Below are 27,399 nucleotides of genomic sequence, written 5' to 3'. Positions count from 1 at the left end.
CCTTCCACCCTATGAAGTCACCCATCTCCATCCAAAAATAGTTGTTTTTTAGCTGGGATCACCTTTGTTCTTTTGAGGTCACTTTGTGAGTGGAGACAATTACTACATTTGCTTTATCTGTGAACTTCTATCTCCTGTAATCATTCCCCTTTGTGTCTCTGTTTGGACACTTTAGCCAAACACAAAGGGATTCTACAAGAAGCGTATATACAGTTTGTAAGAATTCTTTATTGGTTATTACACACAAATGATCACTACTAGGTTAGGCATTAATATGCTCACTGTATTTTATAAGACATATGCAGAATCTCAGCTACCCAGGCAGGCAAGAGTCAGGAGCTAGGGCAGTTCCTGCAGCACCCTGGAGCACAGCCACAGCTGTGCCACCTTCTGACACCCTGGTTTTAATTTATGATCTTATACCTCCCCACGTCAGTGATTTTCCTTGTCTTAGCTGAAATTGCACAGGGTTTCTCATCTCACATGAATCGCCTCTTCAGAGTTCCTGACAGCTTTTTTTTTTTTTTTTTTTTAATCCCACAATTCAGAATTTCCTCAGAAATTTCTTCAGAAGTCAGAGCCATTGTTACGTAGCTGTGTAGTATCAGCAGTGGGCCTGGTACCCTTAGAGCACAGATGCCTGAACAGACTTCAAGAGAGAGGAAGTCACACTCCGTTATTTTAGCACTGAGACAACTGTGACACAGGAGATAAGGAAATTAATTAGTTCTGAGTGGCTACCAGTCACACCCCTAAATTGCTCAACTGTAACCTGTATCCTCATGCTTACCCTGTAGGAAAACTTATCCTTTTCCTTGTGATACAGTGACACATATATTTCTTCAGACTTTAATATACTGCAGTAAATCATTACATTTCCTTGAACTTTTCAATCCGTGTATCAGCATTTGGATCTAGGCCAATCTGAATTAATGTTGCAGAAAACCGCAATAAATCCTTTAACGACACCTATCCATAAGAAGAATCTTCCATCCTCCCCATTAAAGTTTATTACACAGAGCTCATAGAAAATAGGCATTCAGTAAGAGACATAATTTTAAAATATATACACTTCTGAATAATACAGGTAACATCTTTGTCAGAAATAAAAGACAACTTTCAATGATTTTCATTATATGTCTCCTCATTTTCCATGTAGGACTCAAGTCTGTGAAGTAAGAATTCAGTCTTACTGGCAGAGACACCTTACAGTAGTCATACCACTGACGAACTTAATTGTGCTGACCAAAAATGCAAGGAAGTTAAAGTCACGTTAACAAAAGCTCCTTTGCTGCTGTCACTCATCCTGTTACGGGAACTCAATGCTTGTCCTGCAAATATGGGGAAAGAGTGCAGGATGATGAAGAGGCAGTAACTCCACCATGAGATGATTTGGTTCCTGTAAGACAATGCAAGGGCTCTGGTTTGCAACTACTGCTTTTTAGCAGTTGAAAAGATGACAAAACTGGGCACAACTGCTTTAAACAGAAGCTGTCAAGGCCCCCCCCAAAACCGGCTGTACTTCCTTCTATTCCAAATCCATACCAGCCCCTCTGATATACCAGTAAGAAGAGTAACGGGTGCCAGAGGTGAAGGAGGCTAACTTGCGTGAAATCTGTAATATATTTTTTTCCCCTGCTAGTTTAGTTTTAATCCGAGTCAGAACCCTCGGAAAGGTCACACATTTTCACTTTTCCCTCACAGGCATCTTTGCTCTCCCCCGTTTTCTTCACCTGCTGTTGGCAACAGGATCCGTCCCCACCTTCAATCTGTGCGCTGTGTTGTCTCAGGCACTCGCCCGCCACAAGGCTGAGCGGACTCACCCTGCTGAAACACAAACACACACAAGAAAGTAAAAAAAAAGGGGGGTCTGGGGGGTGAGGGGGGTTTGGAAACGACACCAAAACCATCAGCTTTCTTGCCGCCCTGAAGTCACCCCCTCACCCACGCAGCGCCCGGCCGGGCACACGGGCGGTGCGCGGGCACCCGCCCCGCACCCGGCGGCCGGGACGGATGCGGGGTGGCGGTGGGCGCCCCGCGGCCCTTCTCCCTCGGGAGGCCGCAGTGAGGAGGAGGGGACCGCCCGGGCACACGGGCCACCGGCCCCGGGACGCGACTGGACGCCACCGGCGGCAACGCACCGGCTCCCCGCGGCCGCCGGGCCGGGCCGGGCCGGGCCGCCCCAGCTGCGCAGGCGCGCAGGGGCAGCGTCACGGGGGAGGGGCCACCCGTGACACACACCCACCCCTCCGCGACTCCCCCCCACACCCGCGCCCGGGAGGCGGTGGCAGCGTGGCTGGTAAGGAGCGGGGGGGAGAAACCATCCCGCCGCGGCCCGGGTCCCGGTGCCGCGTAGGCCGCGTTAGACCCCCCCCCCCCCCCGGGAGGGCCTGAGGCAGGAGCGTGCGCGGGGGCAAACGGGGAAAAAAAAAAACCAAACAAACTGCAGGGGTTGAGCTGAGGGACGTGGCCCGCCTGAAGCGCCGCCTTTCTGTGGTAAGTTTAGAAGCCGCAGGGACTTTTCTTAACGTTGTGTTCGCTTCGGTTGTCAGCTGGCGTTCTGTGTTTGTGACGTGTAAAAAAATTTGCCTGATTGTTTCAGCTCTCGTGCTTGTTTATGTGGGCTGCTTACTGAGCAGAAGTGGCGGGAGGAAAAACCAAGTCGCGTTGTATGTCGTGGCGCACCAGATGAAGCAGAAAACCCGAAACTGGCTTATTTGATGGGGGTTAAATTCGAAGTTGATCGTGTGCCTCTGAGAGCCCCCCTACACAGAACCACGCTGAGGTCGGTTGCACTCACAGTCAGGGCAGTCGCCTGCTTCCCGTCTGAAGGAGTGCACTTCCATAGGTTATTCTTTATGGTGAGAGTCTTGCTAGGTGTAAACCAGATTACCTTTGGTTTGTGAGTCACGCCTACGATACCCTTGTGTCCCAGAAGGTGACAAGGCTTGCTTGGCACCAGCCGGCGTGCTTGACTTTTACTTACCAGGGCCTTGGCATCAGCACTTCGTTTTTGTGAACAGTTGGTTTGAAGTTGCTGGAATGCTCCCTGCACGTTTTTCAGCTGAGGTAGAAGGAACAGCGTAGTCACCTTAATTATAAGGGACAGTTTGTTCGCTTGTTCTTTGTGCTATTAACAGTTCTAGTCCTTCCTGTTTCTGAAGTGAACAGTGGACTTTATGGTTAGTGGTGAGCAGCACGGTGCCAGATGGAGGCTGGTGACAGAGAGGAGCTACTGAACCAAAGTTCTGCCTACACCTGTTTCATTGTCAAGACAATCAGCTGTTAATGCATCTGTGTTTTAAGGGAGAGGATTATCTAGAGGGCCTTGTTACAGTATCAGGGCCTTGATGTGCAACTACCTTTTCAACTCCTTTTTTTTTTTTTTCTCTTATTTTTTATTTTTTTTTTCCCTTAATGTTTTTAAACAGATTATGTTTAGAAGAAAGAAAGTTTCAACTGTGTACTTCTATGGTGTCCAAGCTCATCTACTGACACCTCCTTTGTAACTCCATGATACAACAGCTTCTGAGAGTATCAGTTTGGTTACCGCATCGTCTGGATCCTCACTTCTGGGAAAATGTGGACTTCTAAAAGTCTTTTTTGTGCTCAAATACTGTTGCTTCATTTGAAAGAAGGCAGACTGCGTAGTTGTACATTTCCAAAAACTCAGCAGTATTGGATTGGAATTCTAAACTATTGCACCATAGCAGCACCACATAACAGAGTTAAATTACAGGTAAATATTTTTGTGGTGCTCTGGGTATAAGCAATGTGTATCAATACAGTGATAATATAATTTATTTCAGAATCTACAGAGCTAAGCTTTTGATCTTGCAGCCTTATTTGTGAACTGAAGATGCCTCTAGTATATTAAGGTAAAAGGGCAGGCAGCAAGAAGGTACAGGAAACCCAGTGTTTCTGAATGAACTTTCTTTGTCTGATGGTTCTAAGTTGAGAAACTTTTTTTTTTTTTTTTTTCCAATTATACTTCAGAGAGTACTGCATGGTAACAGACAGTCTTATTACTTAGAGTGGCATCCGTTTAGTGAAGAATAGGACCAGAGTTCTCTGGAAAACTTTTTACTAATGCAATATTGTAAAAAAAAAAAAAAAAAAAAAAAAAAAAAGGAGAAAAAAAAGTCAATTTTTGTTGGATTGGTAAGGGAGGATAAAAGCATAAGAGCTTGATTATAAAAAAGCTGTGGTTATGAACAAAAATAGTGGGAAAGGACACAAAATTAAGGCTCATCTTGGACACTGACAGTTCTGAATGTCAGTGCTTTTTTTCTAGATGTCTGAGTTCTTTAAAATACAAGTTGCTGCATGTGTAAGTAGTGGAACGTTGTGGTTTCAACTAGTTTAGTGGGGTCTAAGCAATTGAGAAATTTACATTGTTTTACAACTACTAATTAACTTTTATTAATCTGTTTTAAGATTAACATTATTTATCCTTAATTTGCCTGTTTTTTCTCTTTAATAGTAATATTTGGCTGTATGATTTCAGGTTTCCAAGGTAAATGATAAACGATCAGTAGTAGATACAAGAATGGTTGCTAGTGCAGAGGGAACTAAAATAGCTGCTGGAAAAAGGCCCAGTGGAGTTTGTGATGGAAGTCAACATACATTAGAAGGTATTGAACCTTTGCCACCCTCTTCTTAAGAAGTCAGCCTTCCCCGTCCTCTCTAGATATCTTGTGTTAGTGAACAAGATGGTCTAAACTCTTTAATTTAAAAGTTTGGTATCTTGTGGTGTGTTTTATTTTTCAGTTTTAAGGGGGTTATGCACAATTTTTATAGTTTGCAAAGACTCATGTAATTTTCTTAAGTGTTTTAGTGGCTGATTGGATATGTACCGATTATTTTGTATTATTATTATTTTATTTTTTTTTCCTTTAACTTCATCAAACTCTTTCAGTGTTTATTGCTTGTGACTGGATAGATGCAGAACACAGGTTTCCTGTTCTCCTGCTAGCAGCTGTGGTGACTCTTGAGTACACTCTGTTGGATGGGTAATTGGTTTGTGTGAGTCCATTTTTGACTGGAAGAATCAATTTCTTGAGTATTCACTGAAGGCTACGAATGATCTGTGATGGTGGTGAACTTTTTTTTCCTGTTATAAATGTGAAAAAACAATTAAACATTCCTGCGTGAGTGGTGGTTTCTGATTCAGATAAATTAGTAGTTACAATTGTGACCTCTATTTTAGCAGTGCTGCCTAGCCAAACAGTTCTTTCCCTAATTTTGCTTGTTTTGTCATTCCTAGCTAGTAATTAATCCTCAAATGTGCTGTTATGCATCATACATTTTAGCTCCTGTCCTTCAGGGTGCTTGGTCATTCGCATTCTATGTATATTTAATTTTTGTTCGTAAAGGTTTTTTTAGTCAGTTGCTTTGGGCATTTTCAGCTGTTGTTTACAAATGGGATGTCAGAGAGGTAATTATGACTGGTTAAGACACTGAGATTGTACACTGTTTATGTAATGATATTGCTCAGGAAACAGCAGGATGAGAAACGGTTTTGCTATTTCTTGTGCTTGACAATTAGGAAGACAGTACCTATCCTGAAAAAGCTGTATTGCACTGTACCATAATTCTGCTGTTCAGGCTTGTCTCCTTAAATACATTCTCTTGTAGGTTTGTATTACAAATGGATGAGATACTACTGACTAAACAGAAATGCCCCCCCCCACTACCCCCCAGAATATTTTTAATCACCAGTGAATTATTTTTTTATTTCACAGATGTGAGAATCTTTTAAATATAACTCACAGTTTTATGTTTATTCCTGAATGCTTCTGTGTTTTCTGTAAAGTGATAAGATTGAACAGCTCCAGTGTCCTTCTGGTTTCTTCTTGTACTTACCTTTTTTATGCTTCTGTTTTTTCTTGTAGACAGCAGAAGGGTACCTATCCTCATAGCTGGTTAAAATCTTTATATTTTGAAATTTGCCAATTGTAAGATTACAACGTTTTTGAAAAGCAGTGTCAAAAGCATTTGCTGTGTCATATTTGCATCATCTCTACAGTGTTTTCACTGTCCAGCTGATGTACTTGTGCATCCTTTTAAAGTTCATTGAAATTTTTCCTTAAGATATGCTGATATGATAACTTTGAGTTAATAGATAATATCTTTAATGGTCAGAATGTACATTAAACCCTCTGAGAATATTTGTTCTGAGGTCTTGTGGAACAGGTGTTTCATACCATTTCTAAGGTAGCAAGATTTCTGCTGTTTGCTCAGGCACCTGAAAAAATGGTCTATGTCCAGATGTCACTGTGCTCCTATTTCTGGTACTCTGTAAGAAGTTGGCAGGGAATAGTCATACTGTAGACCTAATTAAATTTCTCTGTGTGTTCTCTTGGGAGTTGTTACAAAAAGAATGCTACTATTCTTTTTGATCGAAAGAGCAGTGATCTACCAGATCATCAAAGCAAAAGGCATATTTGAATCACACTGTCTCTGAAATATACCATTCTAACTTGCAAATCAAGTGTTGCCGTGGCATATTTGCAGGAATCAAAAGAAATGGGAAAGTTTATATTATAAAAGTGAGTATCTCGGTTTCCTATTTCTTTTCTGATTTTACAGGACATTCATCTTAAGAATGCTTTCTTATCTTTTTTTGTTACTCAGAGATTCCTTTTCAAGGTGAAATGACATTGCTTAATTGCATGTCAAGCAGATAGTTCCTTACAGAATCATGATTCTTACTCATCTGTATCATCTTTGTAGGTTAAGTGCTTTGTTACAGATTTGCTGTAAGAGGCCTTCAATTCAATATACAGAACCTCCCCACAGGTAGATGCATTGTGCTGAATGAAGATGTTAATGTTCTGTTGTTTTTCTATAATGCTGATTATTTGCAATACTCTACTGATTTTAATATTCTGAACAAAAGAAGGAAGACCTGATTGTTCCACCCAGCAACAGATACTAGGCTGTCATTTAGCAGCTGAACATTACATGATTTTTAACTTAACTGGGTAAAGCTCTGAGCAACCCGATTTGATCTGATAGCTGACCCAGCTCTGAGCAGAAGGTTGGGCAAGAGACTTCCTGAATTATTCTACAATTTAATGTTTTGGTTTGTTTTTTTTGTTTTGGTTTGTTTTTTTTTTTAACTCAGCATTACCCACTTGTAGGTGGGTATTTATGTGCAAAGCCCATTTCTCAGTCATGCAGATAATGTAACCAGTGGATCTGTCATTTGAACATGAATAACATCTGCCCGTTCACATATGTACTGAAGTATTTTTAAATTTCATGTATATCTGACAAATACATAATGTAGACCTGGAAACTGATCCTAATTAATAAAAATGTAGTGCAGGGATAACGCAGCCATGCTGTCGCTACTTTTGAATTGAAGTTCTTTTGGGAAATCTGTAAGACAGTGTTGTGTTGCATGCCATACAAATCCAGTGAATCAAGTACTTCTGTTTAAAAAACAAACAAACAAACAAAACAAAAAAACAAAACAAACCTGCTTTTTGGGTTGCATTCATTTAATCTTTTTGGACTTGAAATTGGTCTACTCTTAACAGAGTATGAGGCTAGCAGCATTCTTTAACAGTATTCCTCCACTTGCAGTCTTAGTGTTCTTTTTATTTTGCATGTTCATCTCAGTCCTTTGGTCAGTCAAGAAACTGATGTGAATACTCCTTCAGTAATCTCTCTGTCCCTTGGATAGGGGAATGAAGAAGGAGGAAGAGGAGTATGGCATCTAAGTATTAAGAAATTACCTTTCATCAGAGAGTCAATGTCGTATATCCAGACACTCAGAACAGGGGTTACTCACAATAAGTGATAATAAGATAGGACTAAAGCTCATGTAAGAAAATAAAATTTCCTCATGAAGCCTTTTAAGAGAAGGCATGGACATCTGATTTTAGTCAGTATATTTTCAGCAGTTTTTGATCACAGTGTTTGGAGCCTGGAATCTCTTTTGGAGCAAAAATGGGAGTTAATTCTTCCATGCTTGTATTTCTTCCTACTTAATAATGCAGTTGCTTTAACCAATTTCACCTTTCTGTCAGAGTGGCCTGTGATGCAAAAGCATCTTTGCTCCTAATTTGTAGGAGGCACAGAAACAGCTGCAGTGGTTGGTTAAACTCTCCAGAGGTTAACTAGCCTGAAAGAAAGCCTGTCATGGCATCATACTTCGAAGTTTGTTTTAATTTCCTTATACTCCACTGAAAAAAAAACCTTCAAAGTACAGTTGTGTTTGTTGTTTTCCAGTAAAATATTGACTAAACTTTTTTTTTTTTATTTTCTATGCAGTATATTGATTTATCTTTAAATTAAAAGAACCTTTATTTTTTAAAATTAGTAACAAAATTTATCATTTGCTTTGTTGCAAAAGCCTTTCTCTCATATTGTTGCAGTAAGAGCCAACCTCACATCCTTTCTGTCAGTGCAAATGTGTTAGATATGTTACAGGTATTCCTACTTACAAGTGGATATGCAAACCTTTCCAGTGTAAAGGAGGTGAAGCAGTTGATAAAGTAATTTATGATAGTGGGGTGTTTTAGCAGAATGACTAATGCACCAAACCAAACACACAATACAGTATGCCCTGGCACTATGAGATGCGTGCTCTCTTATTTTTTTTTTTTTTTTTAGGAAAAGAGTAATCTGGTTAGACCCATTTGTGGTCTGATTTTAATCATGTTATAGGTATAGCAGTTGAGTTTACTTATCTAGATGGTTTTGAAAGCTGTTTCTTATCCTCGTCTTTCATGCTCTTCCCATTTCTGATCCAAAGAGGCAACTTAACCCAAAATCTGTTGCTGTATGCATTTACATCTCTTCATCGTATTATCTCCAAAAGAAACATCAGCTATCTCATTACAAACCAGAAAAATCAAGTATATTCCTGAGGGTACCGATTTTTTTTTTTTTTTTTTTTTTTTTAAGTCCCATTTGCATTGAGACATAGCCAAATATGCTAGGAGTTTATTTTATTTCAATAATAAGATAATCTGTACAATATATTGGATATATGTACAGTAGAATCTGTGGAATAACTTGCTCTCATAATTGTAATTATTTGGTGAAACAGAAGAGATAATAAAATGCACAGCCTTGTGTGTTTTTGTTTTTTTTAATAAACCATCCCTAATGATCTCCATTTATGCTTCCTGTTTGGTTGGTTTTTTTTTTTTTAGTTTTAAAAATCTATCCTTGACACCTTCAGATTGTGTGTATGTTTTCATACATTTACTGCTTTGTATTTTACTTTGATTTTTTTGAATTCCTCCTTATTTTAATAGTAGCAACAATTTATTGTGTGGTTTTCTTTTCTAAGAAGGATACTACTTTAAGTAAGAATCTATTAATGATTAATAATAATACAGATAACCAAATGAATTCCAAAGGTGAAGGGAAAAAATTTCTTTCTTAAAGAATTATATTGGGATCAGAGCTCTGTGTGTTTAAGGGGAACATGATGACAAAGTAGCCAGCAGTTTTATAATTAGTTTGATTTTACCCTTGGTGGTTAACAGTGTTCGCTCTTCAACATCATTCTTTTATCACTTTTTAATAGCTACTTTCATTTTGTATTTCTTTGACAACTTAGATGAAAATGTGTAGTTATGTTGTATATAGATACATATTTATTGAAAAAGGGATTTGTGCTAAGGAGTATTTTAGAGTTTTCAATTTTGGAGATGTTAAACTAATTGCTACTTGTTTGATGTATTTGGTAATTAAAAGATTTACTGTTCTTAAATAAATTGTTTTTTTGTTATGTAGATATAGTTTATTATATGTTCTGTGCCCAAAGAATAGATGTATATTATAAGATAAAGTTAACTGATCCTTTTTCTGATTGTGAATCTTTATGTCCACAGCAAAAATGAAACACATCAATCTGTCATTTGCAGCTTGTGGTTTTCTGGGTATTTACCACTTGGGGGCAGCAGCTGCTTTTTACAGGCATGGTAAGAAGTTACTGAAAGTTGTGAAAGCTTTTGCGGGAGCTTCTGCGGGATCACTGGCTGCCACTGTCTTATTAGCGGTACCAGACAATATAGAGGTAAATTCATAAACTCGTAGGTATAGGACATGATCATTTTCAAGGATATTTTTGATATAATCATCTACCATTAAATTTTAAAAAATATTTTGGTTCTTGTTCTTGCTTATTGTAAGGGAACAGGACTCGTGTATATGTTTTCATTAACAAAATCTGTGACTCATGGACAAAAATGTTGATGAAGCAAGTGTTTCTTTATGACAAAAATTTGTCATATGAACTTTATATTTCAATCTATGTAAATACAAATTTCATGTGTGTGGATGTTGAGTTGTGTTCAACGAGATATACTTTAATATATTGAAATGTATATGCTTTTAATCACTGTTCGTTAAAAAGTGAATAATTGTTTTTTTGGCTAGAGATAGGCTTTGTTAAGCAAATGCATAGCACCATCATTTCATCCTTTTGTGAAAGGAGATGGAAATGATAGATGTGTCTTCATAAAATTGAAAAACACCACACGCCAGGACAAATTTTTTTCCTACCTAGCTGTCTGTGCTCAGTTAGACACAGCACAAGTGGCTTGTGCACCTGGTCAGTCCTGGTGCAGCCCACGACCTAAGGGCAGCAGCCCCACTGTGCGCCAGGGAGGATCAGCCCTCACAGCATTCTGTTCTGACGTGGTGCATACACGTGGGAGGGCTTTTCGTCTCTAGAGACACCACTGTTATCACCATGGATATGGTGTCATGTAGAGACAGCAAAGTTGTATTCAGTGACTACTCTATTACAGGTTCTGTTGGAGAGTGTTAGATTTTCTGGGTTTTTTTGTTGGTGTTTTTTCCCATAGGTTAAGGCTGCTTTGCCCTCCTCAAGTGCCTGTAGTGACTTTGCCTTAGTATATGTAGAGGACTAGGCCTTGTCAAATTGTTAATATCTCTTCAATATTTTGAATTATAATAAACAGCATTATTTGGGGGGGAAAAAAAGGCTGATAGATTTTTGTTCTAAGTACACTGCTAACAGTCCAGTAAGCACTAGGTAACTTTCTCTGGGCCTTGCTTATTAGAACTTCCACTGCATTTGATTCAAATAATAGTCCCAGCCAACACCACACTTTACCACAGATCATCCAAGTGGTTGTTTTGTTTTTTTTTTTTTTTTTCCTACTGGAATATAAACTTAGCTTTCAGTTAGCTATACCGTTGTTGCTTTCAGCAGTATGTTCTTTCCTGGTTCCTTTCCATGTTCCCCCCTGCCCCCCCCCCGCCACAGTGCATTCTTTATATGATTTGGTATTGTGCAAGTTCCACTCTGCTGTGAAGAGAACCAGAGAACCTTACTTGTAGTCTGTTCAAGTCTTACTCCTTCTCTGTAGCCTCTGACTAGTAGCTCAGTTTCGAGTTGGCCTGATATAATGCATACGCTCTGACTTCAGTTTCCTCTACGGTGAGCACAGCAGGAAGCCTTTTCTTAGCCCAAGGAAATTTTTCTGCTTATTGTAGGCTCCGAATATGAGCCTTTGTTCCCAGCCTGGTCCAGCTTACAAAGGTCTTCCTAAGTAAAAATATTAGAACAGTTTTATTTTTCATTTGTGGAAACCAACCCTATATTACATTGAGTTTGATGGAATTTTCTTTGAAAGCATGTAATTTTAATGCAAATTGAAGAATATTTAATGAACTTTTTAGTCTTTTTTATTTACTTTTTAGTGATTCTGTTATGTTGTTTAAATAGAAAATCGAGCGCTATTTTTTTGGGGGGGATAATTCTTCTTAATTCTCACGGAATTTAAGTAAAGGCAGTGTTGTATACTGAACAGAATTAACTTTTCGTATCAGGATAATTATATTGTTACCTTTATAACACTTCTAATTTGAAATATTTTATATCCACTTATATAATTCTTACATTAGTTAATTTTTTTTCACTCTTCCTAAAGATGACTATATTAGACAAGCTATAATTAGGACTTTCTCCATCTCCTAGTCTCAAAGCTCTAATGCAACCTTTCCTTACCTTGGAGAGAATGTAACATTGAGGATTTCTTGTTTTGACTGTTGCTGTTCTAATATGACAGTTTGCAAATGTTTTTCTGTCATGTCTTGGACTTGTGTCACTGTTGAAAAGGCATGGGACTTGAGAATTCTAGGGAGGCTTATAGAGTTACTGTAAGTACCTATTTATTTCAAAACTACTTTGATCATGTTTGATAACAAGTTTGCTTAGCTCAGTACAAGTAGTTGCAATTTCTAAACATGTCCTCAGTCACTATTTAAAATTTAGATGTATTGCTTAAAGCTTCTAGCACTAAAATTATAAACCATAGCTGTAAGAAGATGTCCCTTTTGGCAGCAAGAATTGAGAGCCTAGGTATGGTCTATTCTTAGTACTTGTTATATGGAAGGTAGTTTTCTGTCATTCACCTATATTTGGATGCTCCCTGTTGCTCTTGGCTCCCCATCACTTTATTAAAGCATCTTAGATATAAAGATTGTAGTTCTGAGGTGCTTCTACGTAGGGTTTTGTGAGTTTCTTTGTTTAGAGAGAGAGGTACCTGAATGTGCCTCTTTCCAGCTGATTGACTACAGAAGAAGCCTGACTGCCTCATACAGCATAAATTGAAGACTTGGTGATTACAACTAGTTTTAGTTATTTGAATTGGCGTGGAACTGGCAATGTCAAGTACCTCATAGAGTAAAGGTGCAAATCTAAACAATGTGAAATGAATTAGTACAAATCTTTACAGTGGTTGTTGCTTTAAGAGGTATGGACCTCTTAATGAACTTTTTTGATACATTTATTCAAAGGCCATATAGAGAAAGTGGATGCAAGAACTACATTTCTGTCTTTGGCTTAGGTGAGTGTTCTGTTGTACAAGTGATGTGAGGAAGTTAAACTGCTTCAGTCTCCTTGTTCCTGATCTCATACTAATCCTCACCCCGACTCTTCAACGCTTTCCTGTTTTTCCTTCTGTTAAATCCTATACTTTTTTTTTTTTTTCCTCTTTTTACTTTCCCCAGTCACGTCAATAATTTATTTTGTTACTATCAGCATACTTGTTCTTTGTGCAGAAAGCTAATAAGCCAGGAACCCCAAACTCTCTATAGACATATCTTTTACTCTGTAAGCATGCAGTTTTATACGTGAATATGGGTATAATATATTTATTGAGTACCAATTTCAGAAAGTTGCATAAGATTGGATTTACTGTTTTCCTAAGTCACTAAAATAGTTAGAGAAGTCTGCATGAAAGGATAAAAAAGAAATAGGAATACCGACTAGTGAGTCTTAAGCATTCAGAATCATAATTAATAGTTTCAGAATCTTTTTGCTAAAAAATAAATACTGTCAATTCCTTTACTCTCGTTTTGGAGTTCTTATGGCTCACATTTCAAGCTGTTTTTGTGCAGTCATTAACTCTAGGCATTTTGGCTTGTGTAACAGCAGGTTTCTGTGCAGTGGCATCTGTTGCCTGGTTTTCTGCAGTGTCTTTCTTTCCTGTGTCATCTGTCATAGCATTCCATTCATTAAATAATTCCATAGTATTGTATTCATTAAATATGTGTATTTGTTACTAGTATGGTTTTTGCATTAGTGACAAGAAAGTGTAATAATTGTAATTTTTTAAATGCTTATAGGCATCTTAAGGTACTCGTGTCTGGTTTTAGTACTGAAGTAGCCTTTAAAATAAAAGGTGGCTTTACGTTTGAAATATAGATGGTCATTCTTGTAATGGCATGGTTCAGAGAACTGATTATTTAGCAAGGTAAAATATAGAAAAATGGCTTTTAACTTTCCTTGATTATTAAAGTGGTATTCTTGTGAGAATTTATTATTATTATTATTATTATTATTATTATTATTATTATTATTAGGCATCTTGATTTCTTACAAATTAGTTACTATGAAAGGATCAGTGTTTTGTTACACATATCTTGTTACAAACCATGCACATGTGAGAAAATATTTTGGTCTGATCTTATAGATCTCTCTCGATTAAAGCTTTAGCTGCTAATATGCCTTAGATAACACAGTTGAACATATTTCCCATAACTAAAGCATCCTTAATGATGAATTGTTTTAATTTCCAGAAATGTAAGCAGTTTGCCTATGGATTTGCAGAGGAAGTCAGAAAATTGGACTTTGGTGCTGTAACGCCTGGTTATGATTTCATGAAAACGCTTAGGTACCTATTGTAATGTAGCTGTAAGATCATTTTTGTGTGAAGCTCTATAAATGAAAATTGAGAGTGTGCATGTTTTTCCTATGCTGTGGGGCACTCAGCACTCTTTTCTTTCACTCGTAGCATATTTGCAAGTTTCTTAAATAACGATGGTGAATAATGTTTAGCATTTTCTTTACTCTAGAGAAGGCATAGAGTCTATTCTTCCTTCTAATGCTCATGAGATCGCTGAGAACCGGCTCTATGTGTCAGTCACTAACACCAAAAATGGGGAAAATCACTTGGTTTCAAATTTTGCCTCCAGGGAGGACCTCATTAAGGTAATGAAGTTGACTATTGCTGCTTTAAATAAAAATGCTTGAGTTTTTTCAAGGCTTAGGAGTATGTTATTAGCTGTACAATAAATCACTGTTTTACTCAAGTATTTGCTTGTATTATCAGTGGTGCTACAACCATAACATAAACAGTGGAAGCAGAATTTGATCCTTCAGTTTCACAGTTTTGCTAGAATTTATTTTCTGTCTGTGTTTCCTAGATCTGTTTTTAAAATACTACCTTGTAGGCAAAGTGTGTTTAAAATGTAACAGAGTAACTAATGGTTACAGTAGATGAGAATGAAATAGAAAATCTCCAAATTTTGTAACACTTTGCCAAGCCTTTTTGCTCCTCTTACTTCACTGATAACGTTTGTATTATGTTGGATCACAGAAGAAAGTAAAGAAAAAGAAGTTAAAAAAACCCTAAAGTTCAACACTTTCTACAAGTCCTTGTGTGGAATAGATATGATGTAATGTGAAGTACCATATAAAAATTGTATTTTAACTGTTGCTGGAAAGCATATCTTTTACTGCCCATCTCTTTTTTTTTGAATGCCACTTTTTAAATTTGGATCAGGATTGTATACATAAGCTGATATGAAATGGTAGGAGGAATTCAGATGCACGTAAAGCAAATGTTCTTTCTAGTAACTGATTATATCTTAGTGGAGGACATCATAAGATATTACAGAGTAAAGGAGAAAATAGAATAAGGAGTTCCTTCTTTCCCTATCCTTGTGGATGCTTAGAGTAAATAAGAGCTTACTTGTAATTAACAATTTAAGGAAAAAAAAAAATCACACTTGTTAACAAAATCTCAAAGTATGCATTGGAAGTTTGCCTTTAAAGTATCATTATTTTAAACTCTTAACCCTACACGGTCAATCAGTTCTCAAAATTTGTAGGACTTAATCATGCAAAAATAATTATGCAAAAAGTTTGTCTCAAATTATGCACTGTTATTTCTAGCTATAGTAGCCAGCAGTGACAGGCATGGAGATTATTATCCTGTATGCTCATGTTTGTTTTTTTTTTTTAGTGAAGTCTTCTAACCTGAAGACAATTAGAAGCATCAAGATAACTTTGGAAATACTTCAAATTTATTAGTATTTCAATAATTCTTTTGTTGACTTAACCATTTCTGGTTTGTCCTTTTGACCCATATGCTAGCATTAGAGTAAGTTTGAAGAATAGTAATACAATTCCAAATAATTGCTCATGGGAATATATTCACATTGTCTGTTCTTTCAGTGCATCTCGTAATACATGTTTTTGTGCATGCCTATGAGTTTATCATTTATGCAGCAGTCTGCATGCTGGTGGCTGCCCTGGTAGCATGGAGGGTAGGGCTGGTTAGGTGTTACAGCTGTACCACGCCTGGACATGATCTGCTGTACCCAAGGCATGGATGAAGGTACTGCTGGGCAAGCAGTGGTTTGTAACAGCAAAATTCTTGTGCCCGCTGCCAGAAATCTTTCAGCTTCCATATGCAATTGGTTTCAATGCTTAACAAGCCTTATGGTTCCAAAGTTTTTCATAATGGCTAAACTGAATATGTGTTGCTGCAATTTTAAGCTTTTATTTTCTTTTGCTATTCCCAGTGGATGTGGAAAGGCAGTTAATAATCTCGCACTTTTGAAACAGTATTTACATATGTGAAGACTATCATCACATACCAGTGTTCCTAGACTTGCAGTTCTTAAACTGGAGATGAAGGGGAGGAGAGGCAATGAATAGGAATCCACACTGGTCTTTTAGTGGTAGGGAAATACCGAAAGTGTTAGTTTTTAAAACTTGGCCTTCCTCACCTCACTCGTGAGATCTAAGTGACTTTATAAGGAAGGCCAACTACTTTCTTCAGTCATCTTGAAAAGAATTTGATCTTTGAAGGGGTCACCTGGTTTTGACTCTTTTCCTTCACTAAACCTTTTGTCCTAATTTCTCTTAGTTTAGAGGGGCCAAAGTTACTGAGATTGAATTGAAGGAGAGAGGAGAAAGGGAGTTGGGCAGGGGAAGAAGCTGTTGTTGTGCACTTGAGCAGCTTGTAGGATGTCACTTCTGAAAATCTAGAGAGAGGAATGGTTTCAAGAGGGAATTTATGTTTTTGTGAGGGAAAGGCCTGTCTGGTAGAGAGATAGGGACAATTTCACACTTGAAAAATAAGAAGAGAAAGCCTTTTTATCTGAACCCACACAAAGCTCAGGTGCTTTTAGATCACTGGGAAAAGAAATGGACAAGAAAAGAGTTCTGCAAGTCAAGAGTTCTTGCAGATTCTTAATTAAAAATTGTTAGTGGAGAAGAGGTGTTTAATACTGAAAGTAGCTTAATTTGTTGTAAAAATACATGCAATTCCACCAAAAATAGCTCAGGGATTTTCCTCCACAGTCTCCATGGACTGTGTTTATATTTTTTTGCACCTGATCATCGTTCACATAGTATATATTCCAGTCTGTAACCTGCTTCTGTTCCTCAGATTTGTCCTCATGCTGCTATGCAAGCACATGCATGCATATTCACCACATGTAGCTATATGAAATTTTCTGACATATTGCACTTCATCCACACATCTACCCCATCCCTTTGAAATGTGGTATACTGATTGCACATATAAATATATGTATATATGTGGGTGGATACATAGGTATAGAGATACACACACTCTCATAAATATTTCTGTGAGTGGATAGAAAGGTATGTGTGTACATCTGTACATGACAGAAGAGGTGTTCCGGTCTAACAAAAAAAAAAAAAAAAAGAGAACTGCTGTAGACAGCAGTGTAGGCTTACAATAGCACGAGTAGTGATTTGTAAATACTTGAATGTATTGAAAGCAAAGTATTAATACTAATAAAGATATACATACATTAATTTTTAGGCAGTTTATAGTATTTTGGAAATTTTGAATTCTTAGAAAATCTGATTTATTAGAAAACACTATATAAATATACCATCAGAGTGATTGGATCAGCTTCTTCTTTGGCAATACTCTACGTTGCATTTTTTTTTTCAGCATATGCATATTTAATTTCTGCAAAATCAAGGATTTATTTCCCATTGTATAAGACTAAGTTCATACTTTCTGAATCACATTAATCAATGAGTTAATATTTTGTTTTGAGAGTTGTCACTGTTAAGTCATAACAAAACAAACCCTATTGAATATTTTAAATCACATTTTGAGATTACAGTAGTTTTATCTAAAACTAATATATAGACTGATTACTGCTATATTATTTAATATAGATAAATATGCATGAAAATGCATATTGCTTCAGAATTATTTTGTTGCATTTTATTCAGTTTTGTTCTCGATTCTTTCTGCTTTCTTTTCTCTAGGTCCTGCTAGCAAGTAGTTTTGTACCAGTATATGCAGGAATTAAGCCAGTGGAGTATAAAGGAGAGGTAATTTTTCATTAACTACCAACTTTTCTTTTTTTTTTTTTTTTTTTAGTGTAAGAGCATTGTTAATTTATGATGTAAATATTTGATCTTAAGGGAAGACAACTGCAGCACTATATTTTGTAGAATAATTATTGTTTCTGGTGGTACTGTAAATTAACACTGTGAAAGATGACATGGTTTTGTTCATGTGTTGTTTCAAAAGCTCTGGGTGCTGAGACTGAAGTGATCTCTGTACCATGAAGCTGTTTCCTAAAGATAATGTCTAACACTTGCCATGAGAAGAAGCTCCTCTTAGTAAAGATGCTTCTCATGATAAGCTGTGTTACCAACTCTAAAATGTTTTTGCAGTTTAAAGGACCACCATTCTGCTTTTCTGTTTAATGGAAGGAATGATAAGGGAGGTCTTGGCGGATTGGACACTGATGGAGTACATGTATGGGATTACAGGTGTTATTTACTTGGTTTACTTGTTGTTTACTTGGTTTAGCTTCAAGAACATATTTGTCTCTCTTACATAAAAAGAATTTTTACATTTTAAAAATGTAAATTTTTATTTTTTTAATTTTTAAGAAGAATCTTAACACCTTAAGAATAATTTTGACTGTTTAGTCTGTTCATAATTACTGGAAGTATGAAAATAGCCATTTCTTTCTGAGAAGGACTACATGATACATATTTCCTCATATGCATCCAAACAATGCCTTTAGAACATCTATAATCCTCACAGCCACCCTGCCAAAAAAACCCTACAAAACCATATGCGCTTGTCTCTAACAGTAGGGAGTTGGAGTTCATTATGTCAGAAAGCTTGTCAGCTTTAGAATTATGTATACAGCAATACATACTAGCTAAAACGTTTGAAGGATTTAAATCAGTGTTGTCTGACTGCTTGAGTTAAATGGAGACTGCTTGCTGCTTCCCAAGTCTGGAAATTTTGTTGACTGGAGTCTTTATACATTGCTTGTGCAGGTCAGAGGGCATACATGGATGTTTTAGGTTAATTCTGTCATTAATTAAGGGAAAGAAAGTGTTATCGTTAAGTTTCTTGTGATGTTCTTTCAATTGAGAAATTGAAACATTGGCTCAGAGTTTTGTCCAGACTTACTTAAAACCCATTTTACTGGATGAACACTGCTATTATGTTTTGCATAGGTATTGTAGTATTTACTGAAACACCTGCAGCCTCTTCCTAGTGAACCTTTCTCATTCCTGCCTAACTTTATTTTTTGCATTCAAAAGTGAAATCAATGACTGTTCCATAGAAACTGGTTCTTCTGTTACTTGAAAGCTTGTCATCCACAAAGCTTCTTCTACTTCCCTTAAGTGAGTTTCAGAAAATGCAGTTTCTGGGAATGAGGTTGTTTTCATTTGTTGTTATTTGTTGGAATGATTAGTTCTGCATGTCTGCACTGACTTTTCTCATACTCTGTAAAACAGCACATTTGTGGCTTGGGGATTTTTTTTTTCAAGACTGTTGCCTGCAAATGCATATGACTTACATTCTTTAGTCCAAAACACTTAGAGCAGGGTGAGAGCAAAAACCTTAGGATCTCTGTTGCAATAGTATCTCCTCAGTTTGGAATAGTGGGTGGTGAGGATATGTGGGTGGGTAATTGGGGCCCTAAAGCATGCAGCGTAGAGCCAGATATGTTGCATGTAACCTCATGATCCAGACATAGCAAGCACTGAGGTCAGTAAGACGGGTTGGATACTGATTTTGCTCTGCCAGGCCACCTGTCACATTAGCATCATATTCCAACTTTCCTGAAAGCTTTACTGTAACAGACCAATGTTCTGTCTGTCTGCATTTACCCTAGTTTCTGGGAGTAAACTCCTTAGGCCGTATGGTCCGTGGCAGCGTGGAATAGAGCTTACGCCCTGCTCAAGGCTACTGGCCTTATCTCTGCTTCAGAACAATGATCTGGATCTTCTCTGGGTTACATATGTCACCTGCATATATATCACCAGGTCACCTGGGAGTGATTTTAAAATGTATTTCAGTATGCTGAGATACATGATGCGTGATATGTAAGGGAGCATGGTGCACTTTTGCTGGAATAGTATCAGAAAATAGTCAGACCTGTTGCTAGCCTGTCCATACTGCCTGTAGAGAGTGAACCCTGGGGTAAACTGTTCACTGCATTGCACTTTAGTTTTCTGTTTTAGGAAGAATACTTTCCAAAAAGTATTTGGCTCACACTGGGATTAGCTAGCATACCTGTAGTATGCATTCTTGGAGGCTAGACTTTTGAGGTGAATAAACTAAATTGCATGGCACCATAGGCATGATATCAATCTATTCATAGTATGTTTTCTTCTGGTTTGATAAGCCTAAAAATAATCTGAAGGAGAAGGGAGTGTAAGGTAGCATCTGGGAATTTTGAGTCTGTCAATGGCCTTAATGAAAATGGGGTAGTCTATTACCTGGGTTGGGGATTTAAGGTGCTCTTGGACTAGACCTCCAGTAACATCAGCGCAAACTCGATCCATGTAAAATTACCTTTCTTTGAGTTGGTTTGGTGTCCTTTGAATCTCTGGCAAGGTTAATTGTTAAGCCAGATAAAGATCTGCAGGTGATTGAGTTGACTATTGGACTGTAGTTTGTGTCACTGTAGTTCTTAACAACTTTGTAAAAGCCATCTACTGGTAAATGGATAGATTCTGTTAGGTCCATCATGCATCCTCAATTTCATTGTCTGGTTTGGTTTTCATTGCACATTATTTCAAAACTTTCTCTGTCTTTGCACTGTTCTTACAAAGCAGAAACTCTTTCAGAAGTTACCAAGAATTTGCCTCATCAGCTAAGGAGCATTTTTCAAGAATTGGTTAATGGAATTAAAAGAAGCTGGGGTGTTACATCTCTTTATTTGCAGCATATGTTTTATTTTAACTATGTAACATGAGGGACTGTGGAACTAAAATATTTTTGACTGAGAAGCATTTTTTCCCCAAACACTTGAGAGAAAATAAAATGACGGAGGGCATATCGGCCAGGAATAACAGAATCTACAAAAGATACTGTTTAATAAACAGTATTTCACTTGCCTTGGTAAATGTTTTGATTTTCGAATAAATACTGAAGTTGCATAAGAGGAGAGAGGAAAAACCTAAATAACCAGAATTTTTAGAAGTGGGAGAACTTTTAAGTGGTAAAAGTACTAAGATAGATTTGTGAAAGACATTAATAATGTTGTCTATTCTGGTGTCTTTGACATGGCTTAGAGAGGGACTCCACTGTTCTTTTCACTGTGGGAATCACAACAGAAAGCTATTTAGTACTCCAAGGAACATTGCATATAAATTAATAATAAATGACTATTTATAGAGACACAGAAAGAACCCCGTTAGTGTTAGAAGTGTTAAGATATGTTGCAGCTTTACTCACAGTTATCACAGCAATAATGTAATGGAGTTTGAGAAATCAGAAAGATAGCTTTAAATGGGTTTGGAATTAGTCTTTTTTTTTGCCTCCTTTTCTAAATTCAAAATAATCTCAATCTTAAGCATTGAGAAGTATGATCTTTGTGAAAAGTGAAGGATTTCAATGCTGGATTGTGGGTACTGACGTCAGCTAATGTCAAGAGTCAAGCTTTAAAGCATAGTGTGAAATAATAGGGTGAGAAGGGCTATAGAAACTATTGAATGTGAATATTTGTAGCTTGTATTTTAAGCTCAGGAGCATAAAAATCATCTGAAAGAGTAAGGAGAGGGTGGGGTGGGGGGATAAAGCACACACATATACACACACACACCCCCACACACACAACGTGTGAAAGAGTAAATCCATGTATGGCCAGATATGGGACTTGACAGTGGAAAGGGGTGGAAGGTGACAACAAAATCTTTTGACTGTGTGAACTCAAACGTGGCACTGGGAGAAATCTGTACCTATAGAATTAAAAGGAGGTTTGCTTTAAGCAGGGGTAAAGACACAGCTGAGAGGGATGCATACAACCAAGCAATGGACCTTAGAGAATCTCTGAAGAGCAAACACTGTTACCTGAGATAATGCTTCCTGTATAGCAGTCACTACACTAAAAGCTACTATCTTGTCAAGATTTTGAAGATGAGTTTAATTTAGATGTCATAAACAGCTTCCCAAAAGTATACTTTTTATGGGAGACTTTTTTTTTTCACTTTTGTGACTGAATTCCTGTGGTGTTTTGAGATATTTTGTGGGAAAACTTGCAATAGTTTGCTACTTCATAATGGTCACATATAGTATCACCTACAGCAGAAAAGCAATCTTCTGCCTGATTGGTGTTGAAGAGTACAGTGACCCATTTGTTCTTAGAGTTCTGCGTTAATGAAACATGAAGATGATATCCTGGAGTAATCAGTTTACCTTTTGGGGAGTGAAACCCTTAAGAAACACTGAGGTGAATTTTATAATATTTCTTACAGCATTTCAACTTGCCTAGCTTTATGTATCTGCAGTAGTCTACGCCTTACGTAGTTAATTTATGTTTCCTTTATAATTAGTGGAGAAGAAAGCACTTCAGTATAATTCAAATCAGATGTAAATGTCTACTCTAGGAGAAGGTGAATCATGCTAGAAGTGCTTTATGTGATGATAAAGGAAGTGCAAAATGAGTAATTAACTGTAGATGTATAAAGTTTGGTAAGATGCATCTGATCACCAGACCTCATGTCAGTGAATGCATCTAGACAGTAGACCAATGTTGAGTTTTGGGTTATGCACGTAAGCACAGAAAGAAATATGAATGTATAAGACATATAGTCAAGAGACGTCCCAGCTGTCCCTGCTTATACTGGAATGGAATTTGGCAGTGGTGCCTGTAAAGATCAGGCTTGTGCCCCTAGACTGCCTTTAGAAACAAGAAAACATGGGGCTCTGCAAGAAATTAATTGGTTGCTTTTGTTTTTTCTTCTTCCTTCTTACCTGTACTCAACTCCCGTATCAGACTTGATATCTGCTCAATGTGCCATAGTTGTTCAGCTCCTTCCCATCTTTCCTCTCCACTTTCCAGCTATTGCTGTCTTGTGTATGTAAGATGACAGGAGGATCTGGAAGAAGAAGAGAGGAGGCATGTTTGGTTTGGTTTGTGGAGTCAGTTTAGCTGCACATACAGATTGTCCAGCTCCTAGTTTGAATCTGAGTAATGTTTTAGAGAAGTCTATGTTACATGATATGGTTCACTTGTAATATTAACAATCTTATCTTTTAATGTATGTGTTGAGAAAAATTCTGTATGGGGCATTTTGTTATTAGATTAACCAATAAACCTTACAAGTAGCTTGATATTACATATAAGTTTACATATTATACCAAATTATATCAAATGCTTACTGATTAAACACTCTGTGTGTACATTGTCAGTTCCTTGATTTTTACGCTTCATACTCAAACTTAGTCATGGTATTCTGAGAAGGAAACTTGTAAGTTTTCTTGAGGGTGGGGTGGAGGAGGCAGGGACAGGAAGGATTAAATATTCAGTTATGATCATACTGTACTGAGGCTGCTTCAAAAATATTTTTGTTTTCCAATAGAAGTGGGTTGATGGTGGCCTTACCAATGGCCTTCCTATCTTGCCTGTTGGAAGAACTGTGACAATTTCTCCTTTCAGTGGTCGATTAGATATCTGTCCACAAGATAAAGGACGTGTGGATCTTTATGTTAAATTTGCAAAACAAGATATAATGGTGAGTTGCTTATTTATTAAATAATTTCAGAAGAAGAAAATGTAGTTGTGCAGTTAAGCTTATGCTTATTTTTAAGCATCTGTTTTGTGCTTATATGTCAAGTAATGCTTTGGAATTTTCTCTTTTGCAAATTGGGAACTTTTTATTAAACACAAGGGAAGGAAGGTATAGAATAAAGAAAGCTTGAAAAGCATTGATGTAGTACCAAATTGAGAATATTATCATAGGGTATTAAATGTAAATAATCTAGACTTGCTTGAAGTATCAGCTGTCTTTGGCTAGGCAGAGTGTTTATAGAAAAAAAAAAAAAAATAAAGACTTCTATAGAATACTTCAGGAGAGGGAAACTCCAGAACATTCCTTCATACTTACTGAAATCAGCTGGTCTAACTGAATTTAAAATACAAGTTTAAGTCATACATTTGAAATGCTATAACTTATCACCTTGTTGATCAAGAGAGCTCTTGACCATTTCTGACCACAGCGCTTTTCCAGAAATTATTTTGTTAGCTGTTACAGAAACATTTCTGTGTATTGAAATATAGGCTGAAACTGTTCTTTATTGCCTTCTTATCATTGACATTTATGTCTTTGCAAGCTTTGTTTCACAACCTTTAACTACTGTATTGCTTCCTTTGACATGATAAAGTACTGAATAGCAGTAGATATAGCTGTTAACAGAACTCCATTAGAAAGAATAAATAAAGATTTGCAATAACTGGTGGTACTTTTTTTTAGTTCCTTTTAGGCAGTTCTTAATATTTTCTTAATTTGAGTGAAATTTGTGTTATGTAATGTTACTCTAATCTGTGCCAATTTCTGAATCTTTATAATATTTCCCAGAGAGATTTTAAGCATGGTAGTACTTGGTAAATGTTCATAAATTATGAGATTAATGATTTCATATATATTGAAAAGATATGCAATTGCTTACTAAATATTTATTGTCATGATTTGTATCTAATATCTAGTGCATCTAGAAGAGGAAAAACGAGCTGGTGACTAGAGATAGAAAATTAATTGCAGTTATGTTGCTTGTAGGGTTGTGCAAGTGATGACTGGTGCAGAATCTCAGGCAACATTTTAAACTATTCCATTTGAAGCACCTTTGGATTTAGTGCTGTAAAAAAGTGCATTAAGAATTTTTTTTTTTTTCAGCAGTATTTTAATCTGCACAAAATGAAGCGTCATACATCTTCATTTCTCTGTATTGGAATGTGAAGAGTTTTCTGTCTCTTCGAACCTCTTCCATCTATTAGTGTCAGAATTTAAATAATTGCTTACTTCAAATAATGAAGATGATTTTGATATTGTTTTGCAAAATTGTGTATAATAATGTGGCTGAAGTATTAAATAAATCACATAAATGAAGTGTTTGGAACATTATTAAATCTAATTCTATTTTTAATTTTGTTGCAAACAATTTAATAATGTCTGTGCTCAAGAACAAAGTTGTGAAAACGTTTTACACCATCAAAGTGACCACTTGAGATGCTGAGTAGTTCTTAATTTGTTGGTAATACAAGCTACATTTATGCTCATATGTTAAACATTGCCTGGGAATGTTACCAAGAATGTGGTTGTTTGCACTAGTAATCTGTCAAAATATTTCCTTGCACAAGTTTAGCATGTGCCAGCTACCGCTCTGCCAGACAGCTCTGGGAATGTTTCCAAAGTTAAAATGTTTCAGAAACTTTGGGCAGTTTTACAGGCAGACAGTCTGTCTTGGAGGCTGAGTTTAACAGTGTATATGTCAGACAGTTTGTGCCAGTTTGTCTTGGCGCTCAGCAGCGTACCTGGACATGGTTAATTTACTAGTGTAGACAAAGTCTTGCTGGTCTTTTGTTTTTACATATGCAACATGAAACAGATGACGGAACAGACAGCAACACAGTCAAGTCTAGGTAAGTTGCTTTAATAAACTAATTTATGGCTTCTCGCTCTATTGCAGCTGTCTCTGGCCAACCTAGTAAGACTTAATCAAGCTTTGTTCCCACCAAACCAGGAGAAAATGGAATCATTGTACCAAAATGGATTTGATGATGCTGTACATTTTTTACTGAAAGAAAACTGGTTTGAATAGATGGTACATAGAAAATTAATAAAACCTGACGGCTGTCAAAACACAGCTACAGGCATCCTACAGAATCTCAGGGATTGCTGTCCTAATTCCTGTTTATGAAAAGAAAAATCCCGCTGGAATTCCATCTACTTCTGCTGCGAAAGTATCAGTTACACTCCAAAGACCTGTATAAACACATCAGAATGGGAATTGTACTTGCCCAGTAGTTGTCTTGTTTTGAGGAGGTTCGAGTTTATCTTGAACCTCAGCATTTTGCTTCAGCTGAGGACTTGAGCATGGGATTTGTAAAAAGCTTGTGTTGTCATAATTACAGAAATTGGAAAAGTCTTTTTCAGTGTTATTTGAGAGAAAAATCGACGTTGTACCATGAAAAATTGCAATCTGTATTGTTCACTTAATGTAACAGTTGTTCATATTAATTGGATGCTTGCAGTATTGCTGATCTAACACATATCTTGCAGTTTTCTAAGGCGCTTGAACACTTAGCACTAGCCACAAGAAATTAAACATTTGCACTCTCTTATTCTGATGTATGCATTTTTTAACATTAAAAGTTCTTGCCTTTTTCAGTGAATGTGGTCTTCTAAAATATGAAATGCTAGTTTAAATTTGTAACAGAAGTGTGATGTTTGAACATAAAAATATTTTGTAAAGAAGGGTGTAAGACAGTGTTACATTAATTGTGTTTTCTTCTGCTAAAATGGAATAAATATATTTTTGTGAAACTTTTGTCAAGAGATCATTTATAAATGTATTGGAATGCTATAACAATCTGATTATCTGTAAAAAATATCAGTCAGTTGCAGAGAAGTTGAAGTGAATCAGCAGGTAATGAACTCAGACTCGTATATCTTGCTAGTTTACCATTCACCTTGCATTGACTACCTGAAGTGCAAGTTCAAGATTTTCAGTCTTAATGCCTTAGTGTTCAGGCCTTAAGTTAGGCGTAGTGCCGCAACAGTTTATTTAAAAGCAAACAGTGTTTGTTTTTTAAATGTGTTTTTTAAGTTGGTTTCTCAATACTTAAAAAAAAAAAAAAAAAAGATTAAATTGGGGATTGAATTAAACAAGTATGAAATTATGGAATTCCCCAAAACCAACAGAAAATCTATGGGGGTGAGAAATAAGATTAAAAAAAAGATCTGCTATAGCTGTTTGAAAGTTTCTTCAGCACATAACCACCAGGTTTATTTTCATATGTAGATTGAATCAGATTAGGATTCATGTGGCAGGGATTGAATTCTTTTATTACTGGTTTTGATAATGAAAGAAATAAAAAATGCCAATGTAAAGCACCTTACTTTCATTTTAGAACAGCAGCTCTTTCTAGATGGATGAGGTTCTGTATACAGTAAAAACTGGATAGCTTGCATGAGATCCAGGTCTGTAGGTCAACATTTTTGCATGTAAAACTAAAGTAAATTACCTTTGTGCTACCAAGACACCACTGCCTGGCTCACTTGCATACTCATTTATACAGAGGATGACTTTCAGCATGAATAGAAATAGTAGATAATGCCAGTGAGAAATTCTCTTCTTTTACACTGATTTACACGGCATTATTTTCAGCCAGCTATGTTTAAATCCATGTTGTTTGTGTGAAAAAAATGATATCTTGCTTGAAAAAAAGGGGTGTTTCATGATCATTTAGCATATTTGGAAAATACTTGTAAAAGGTAAATGAGGATAGTCACAGTCTCTAAGAAGCTGAAGCTGCTTTGAAGCATATAGGTTTTGTGAATACCACCTATTTTATCTCCCC

General features: G+C 36.8%; 1 protein-coding gene and 1 long non-coding RNA gene across 6 annotated transcripts; one reads left to right on the top strand and one right to left on the bottom strand.

The window, feature by feature from the left end:
* Window positions 1-208: 208 nt before the first annotated feature.
* On the bottom strand, window positions 209-2,193 carry LOC116960152. The gene is made up of 2 exons (XR_004406230.2): window positions 1,734-2,193; window positions 209-1,399 (listed from the first exon to the last, which is right to left on the bottom strand). It is a non-coding gene; the product is annotated as an uncharacterized LOC116960152 (long non-coding RNA).
* A 23-nt stretch (window positions 2,194-2,216) lies between these two features.
* On the top strand, window positions 2,217-26,362 carry PNPLA4 (patatin like phospholipase domain containing 4). 5 transcript variants are annotated; one of them, XM_032986928.2, is made up of 10 exons: window positions 2,273-2,496; window positions 2,603-2,785; window positions 3,432-3,739; window positions 4,508-4,634; window positions 9,858-10,042; window positions 14,080-14,174; window positions 14,356-14,491; window positions 17,825-17,890; window positions 23,402-23,554; window positions 25,506-26,362. In XM_032986928.2, the coding sequence occupies exons 3-10, from the start codon at window positions 3,581-3,583 to the stop codon at window positions 25,635-25,637; spliced, it is 1,053 nt and encodes a 350-aa protein (XP_032842819.1). In that variant the 5' UTR covers window positions 2,273-2,496; window positions 2,603-2,785; window positions 3,432-3,580; the 3' UTR covers window positions 25,638-26,362. The 5 variants fall into 5 exon arrangements, with proteins under 5 accessions (XP_042644644.1, XP_032842820.2, XP_032842819.1 ...); XM_042788710.1 differs by lacking the exon at window positions 2,603-2,785 and having other exon boundaries at window positions 2,217-2,299; XM_032986929.2 differs by lacking the exons at window positions 2,603-2,785; window positions 25,506-26,362 and adding an exon at window positions 23,823-25,492 and having other exon boundaries at window positions 2,266-2,496.
* Window positions 26,363-27,399: the final 1,037 nt, after the last annotated feature.

The sequence above is a fragment of the Tyto alba genome, unplaced genomic scaffold, assembly GCF_018691265.1.
Source record: "Tyto alba isolate M040663 unplaced genomic scaffold, T.alba_DEE_v4.0 Super-Scaffold_14, whole genome shotgun sequence".
NCBI classification, from domain to species: domain Eukaryota; kingdom Metazoa; phylum Chordata; class Aves; order Strigiformes; family Tytonidae; genus Tyto; species Tyto alba.
Note: the sequence above shows the minus strand (reverse complement) of the source record. Positions and strands in the feature narration are given on the sequence as shown.